Raw genomic sequence first — 6,158 nt, forward strand, 5'->3', positions numbered from 1 at the left:
GACTTCTTCATCATGTAATTTCCTCACCAATTTACCAGATGTGATGATTTATTGGGCTTGATCTTTTTTTCGCCTCTTTTTTTTTTTTGTTCTCTTTTTCATTCTTCTTTTTCTTTCTCAATGCACTCAATCACTTGCGTATCTATTGGGTCCATAGAAGACCCCATTCCAGTGACTTTAGGCCTAGTCACTTGGGTTGCGTCCGCAGCACCAATGGCCTCTTTTTCTGTTGCCCGTCCTTTTGATCGACGAATGAACAATGTGGTGGTTATCTCTTCTTCTTCCTTTTGATGTCCCCAAGGTTGAGCCTCAAATGCGACCAACCTCTCATGAGGGATTATGGTAGTTTCTTGCTTACTTGGCTCAATAATCTTTATCGCCAAGTGTTCTTCCACCCTTGTAGTGGTTAATTCTCCCTCGATGGCAAGACTTTCAGCTCTTTGTCAGTGTTGTTCCTCTTTTTTTAAGCGTTTTTCTTCCTTCTTACGCTGTTTCTTCTCAGCTTTCTTTCTTTTCTTCCTCTTCTTCCTTGGCCTTTTCCAATTCTTCGTGATCTTCCTTTTCCTTATCAATGTTTTCCTTCTCTACCCTCAGTTTACGACTCCTGCTTTTGGCAGTCTTCCGTCACGATCCATGTTACTAAGGATGCTCCCAAAGACTTCCTTATCATCTTTCCTTTTCAGTTCACTATCAGTAGGAAGCTGGGACACTGCCACTTCAGGGCTAGTGGCAGGGACACTCTCCTTGCACGGTCCCTCTCGGCTGATGGAGGACGAAGAAGCAATAGGATGGGGAAATGGACTCTTGAAGGCTTTAAACTTGACAGGTGGTCATGAAAGAGGTTTAGGTTGAGTTGACGCTTGCCAACTGGCCTCTAAAATAACGACTTCTCTTATTGATGATGGAGTTCTAGCCGACGAGGTAGATGAAACAAGGAGATTAGAGCTTTGGTCAGCCATTGATTCTGACAAGGGAAAGGAACAAGAGAAAGAACTAAGGGTTGGTTCTAAAGAACAAAGCACTAAAACATAAGAGCTCAGGGATTCTTTTGATTTCAATAAGAGATGAAATAAGGGAATAAGAAAGGCGTATATAGGCTTGGCAAAAGGGAAGCTCAATCGTCGAAGAGAGATGATTAACGGCAGGCTTAGGAATCTCAAAAGTCTGCCTCTCATTAAATGCAGGCTAGATGAAAGGAAATTTCGTCTGGCTGCACACTCAATGATTCCTTGAAAGTGTAACCTATAAACCTTTCACATTCATACGTTAAGGCTTGAAAAATCTTACTCTACCCGGTTATGAAGAATTAACGGAAAGGTCAAGCAGCCGCACATTAAAAAATTATCGCATAGATTAACACAATTCATTCGAGAGTTAAAGTCAAATCATCGTTAATGTAGAGGACATGCAGCAGATTCACAAAACAGCAATAAATAAATAAAAAATAAAGCAAATCAATAAGTTATCTAGGAAAGCATAGTAGAGATAGAATAGATGCCCATGAAAAGATCAGAGTGAAGTTACCGCATGGGTGCATCTATGTAAGCGATCAGGCTTGCCCGGCTAGGTCAATGGTTTCCTTGACGCGATTCACCATGCCTCCATAGTAAGGCTTTACTCGTTGACCATTGACCTTGAACATATTGCCCCCATCCTCACTTGATAATTCAACTGCACCATGAGGGAAAACTCCTTTCACAATAAAAGGTCCAGACCACCACGACTTTAGTTTACTTAGGAAAAGATGAAGGTGGGAGTTAAATAGCAAAACTCTTTGACCAATAGCTAAATCTTTCTTACAGATCCTACTATCATGCCATCTTTTCGTCTGCTTCTTATAGAGCTTGGTGTTTTCATATGCGGTAGTTCGCCATTCAGCTAGCTCATTCAATTGAAGTTTTCTTGCCTCTCCTGTGCTTGGTAGATCCAAATTCAGCTTCTTTAGGGCCCATTGCACCTTGTGTTCCAATTCTAACGGAAGGTGACAAACCTTCCTATACACTAGTGCATATGGGGACATGCCGATGGGAATTTTGTAGGTCGTGCATTAGGCCTAAAGAGCCTCATCAAGCCTTTGCACCCAAATCCTTCCTGCAGGTCTTGACCACCTTCTCCAAGATGGACTTTATTTCCCTGTTAGAGACTTTCACTTGACCATTTGTCTGTGAATGATAGGCAGTGGCAACCCTGTGATTGACATTGAACTTCGTTAGTAGGTTAGAGATGATCTGATTGATAAAGTTCATACCTTCGTCACTAATTAACACACGAGGCATTCCAAACTGCGAAAAGATGTTCATTTTCAGAAACTTCGCCACCGTGTTCGCATCATTTTTGGTGCAAGAGATGGCTTCTACCCATTTGGAGACATAATTGACCACAACCAGAATATATTGATGACCTTCAGAAGCTAGAAAGGGGCCCATAAAGTCAATGCCCCATACATCGAACAATTCGACTTCCTGGATGGAAGTTAAAGGCATTTCATTCTTCTTCGATATGTTGCATGTTCTTTGGCAACGATCACAGTTTACGACGTGAGCTCGGGCATCTTTGAATAAAGTAGGCCAGAAGTAGTCGCACTAGAGGACTTTAGCTATAGTCCTTCCCCCCCCCCCCCCCCCCCCCCCAAAGTATCCACCATACGGAGACTCATGACATTGCTGAAGAATGTGTTAAATTTATGTCTCAAGAACATATCGTCGTAAAATATGTTATGATGGTAGGCCTCACCTCACCGATTCCTAACTTCTTAAAAATAGAGAGCGGCATCAAGTTGATGCTTGCGCTAAGGTCGCATAATGCATTGCCAACTTCTTTTCCCTCGATCGAGTATGGAAAATTGAAGCTATCCAGATCTTTCAATCTTCAGAAATATGGATCTTGAATAATGTGTTACACTCATGTGTTAGTGTGATAGTTTCATATTCACCCAGCCTTCGTTTGTTTGCAAGGGTGTCTTTTAACAATTTCATGTAACTAGGCATCTGTTAAGAGGTATATTGTTGTGAAGATGCTTTAAGACATCCAGAAATCTTTTAAATTATCGAATGTCATCTTTTCTTTTCAGCCTGCTAGGGAACTGCGGTGGGACTTGCAAGATTTCTCTTGCTTGTTTTTGTTCATTAGACGCTTTAGGTGCTTACGATGCAAGCTCTGGACTGGTTTCTTGGAAAGAATTTTTCTTATGTACTGGTATACTATCAAGACATTGATCAGTAGATTTAAATGAAGAGGTAGACAAATCACTGGTCGAAGTAGGGGTAGTTTAGTCAGAGTTCATGGTTCTTTCTTTGAGGATTGAAGGTCCAATATCTGTGGAGGATTCTTTTACTTATATCAGGGGGAGTCTTAACTGGATTTGCTTCTGTGATCACAGTTGGCGCATGGTTTGTAGTTTTTCCATTGCGCAGTGTAATAGTTTGACACTGTTCTTTTCCATTTCCTCTCGAAGCTTCAAAATTACTTGGCAAAGATCCTGGTTGCTATTTTTCAAATCGTTGGCAAGCTGTTCTACTTGGACCTCTAAATTCCATATCAAAGAGGCTTGCAATTGAATTAACGCATCATTCTTCTGAATGTACTCCTTGAGGAGCACTTCTAAAGACGATGATGTGTTGGAACTTGATGCCTAGTTGTGATTATATTGGTTTCGGTTCAGGTGTTGCTGATGACCTTGAGGCTACTGGTTGAACCCGAAAGTGTTTCCCCTATGCACTTGCTGATTCTGATGCAAATTTCTCTGCCCAGACTGGTCTAGGTTTCCATCCCACACGAAGTTATGGTGGTTCCTCCAACCCAGATTACAGATGCTACTGAACGTGTTGTTATGAATTAAGAATGTTGTTTGCGGGTCCTATGGGCAAGCTTCAACAGAGTGGGGCTCCCCACATTGAATGTAGCTTACTGCCACAACTTGCGTCATTATGTTCAGTTGCGCAACATGAAGGAAATCTCGACCTAAGGAGATCCTTGAGCGGAAGCGGATTGTCCAAATTCCATTAATTATTGAAGATAAAATTTACTGTAAACATACAATAGATATATGTATTTGATATTAAATTATAGCATGCTTTTGAACAAGAAACAAGTTCAAGAGATATCATCTTTCAAGAACCTTTCTTTTTTTAATCCCTCAAACAATCATGAACAGAACTCCTTCTTTTTGGATCTCCTTCTTCTTCACACACGGACACTACCAGTTGAGAATCCTTTATATTCTCTTTTTGGGATTAAAGAATTCAAGCAGGAGTTGTAGGTTTTGCTTGAATCCTTGGTAGAGGGAAAGAGAAGGAGAGGATTAGAAGGAAGTTTTCTCAAAGAACTTTTCTCTGTAACTCTTGAATTAAGAAGATGATTATTCAACTTCTTTTATCACTAGTTAGTTATCATTTGAGAGAATGTGGAGAGGGAGTTATAACTCTTTCCCTTTTATTAATTTCAAATAAATTAATAAAATATATAATAACTACTTTATTATATGTACACTATATTTTATATCAAATATAACATATAATTTATAGTTTTATATTGCATTAAACACAACATAAACTATAGATTTTATTATCTCTTAACTATACGTGACATTTAATATAAATCACATTTATATTAAATCTATTCATATGAATCTCATCCATATAAATGATATTTGGATCATATCCACATATTTTAATCCTCTCAATATAAATCATATTTATATTTAATTACATGAATCTCATTCATGTAATTGGTATGTGAATCATATTCATTTCCTCTCATAGTGTATCAAATACATTATAATTAATTATATCTCATATTAATTCTCTTAATTAATTTGAACACTTCAAATTAATCTAAAGATTAAATCTCTGTTGAGCTGCAGTGGAGACCTTATGGACCTGTAGATTGAAGCTCCAAGGGTACTCGGATAATTAATTAAACTCTTTAATTAACTTACCCAACATCTGATAACTGTCGATCACTCCACTAAAGATCGATAGCTGCATTCTTTGCACTACAGATAAATTTTTGTGGATGTAACCAATCAATAGTGCAATGACCCTTCACAAATTGCTCATAAGTACAGCTGGGCCAAAATATCATTTTACCCCTGTAGTTACATCTAACTCCTTAAGTACCACTGATTCCCTTAATAAACAATAAGTCATAGTCCCACTATGACCAAGTCCTCTCGGGCCAGGAGAGGGTGTGGCCACTATGTTTAAGACCCGGAACCAGCCCTTAAAGGAGTAATTTATCTATTTTCCCCTGCATCGAGGAAGGAGTGAATTTCGTTTATGTACCTGATTTCTTAACTCCCCAGTCAGACGAATCCCCAAAATAGTAGGCTTGTTGAGTTGGCAATCTGGTCACTCTCACCCATACAAATCAAAGGACCGCCTTCATGAGCAGGAGTTCACAACTCACTCAGGATCCAGGTCATGTCACAATGGTCATCCTAGTGAAATGTAAGTCTCTATTATTAACAGCGTTATATAAAGAGACTAATCATTTCATGGTCAGATCTTATACAAACTCTTTGTATAGGATACCCCCGCTTACATGTCTCTATATGAGTGATCAAGATCAGATCATTTGTAGCACTTTACAACACTTGTAACACCTAAAAAGCAAGTCGTATACGTGGTGTCACCAGGATAAAGTGCCTAGTCTTATCCATCTACTACAGACTATTTAGGTTATTATTTAAACAAGATTCACTGGTATGTCTCTACATACTTATTTAAATTACATAAAATAACCTCGAATCTTAGTTTATCGGATTGAGTATATACTTATAAAATAATACTTATTTTATTAATAACAATATGTTTATACATAGTTTACAAATTACGAGATTACAAGGAGATTTAGGATACAATTCCCAACACAACATTTCTATTTAGCACTCCTTGGTTGATTGCCATAGTTTAAAGAAGAAAAGTAACTGTGACCATCTGGGCGGCTAGTGACTTTACCGCTTCTGCTGGTACTATCACTCTTTTTGTTTTTCTTCTTTCAGCATTTCGGCTCATGTAGTCGTCATCCACCCAGTCATCTACGTTCCTTGAAATTCGAACCTTAGCCTTTATGTACTTCTTGTCCATAAAGTCACCAGCTGCAGAGGCGTCTATGACTGCCTGGGTGGCTCTATTTAGTCCATTATAAAAGGTTTCTAT

The 6,158-nt window shown here is 38.7% G+C and overlaps 1 protein-coding gene across 1 annotated transcript; it reads right to left on the reverse strand.

Annotated features, from left to right (window-relative positions):
• Positions 1-1,549: 1,549 nt before the first annotated feature.
• LOC120067487 (uncharacterized) lies at positions 1,550-2,020 on the reverse strand. Its single transcript, XM_039019040.2, has one exon. The coding sequence runs from the start codon at positions 2,018-2,020 to the stop codon at positions 1,550-1,552; it is 471 nt and encodes a 156-aa protein (XP_038874968.2).
• Between the last annotated feature and the right edge of the window lie 4,138 nt (positions 2,021-6,158).

Source organism: Benincasa hispida, chromosome 12, assembly GCF_027475165.1.
Source record: "Benincasa hispida cultivar pf3 chromosome 12, pf3_genome.v1.1, whole genome shotgun sequence".
NCBI classification, from domain to species: Eukaryota; Viridiplantae; Streptophyta; class Magnoliopsida; order Cucurbitales; family Cucurbitaceae; genus Benincasa; species Benincasa hispida.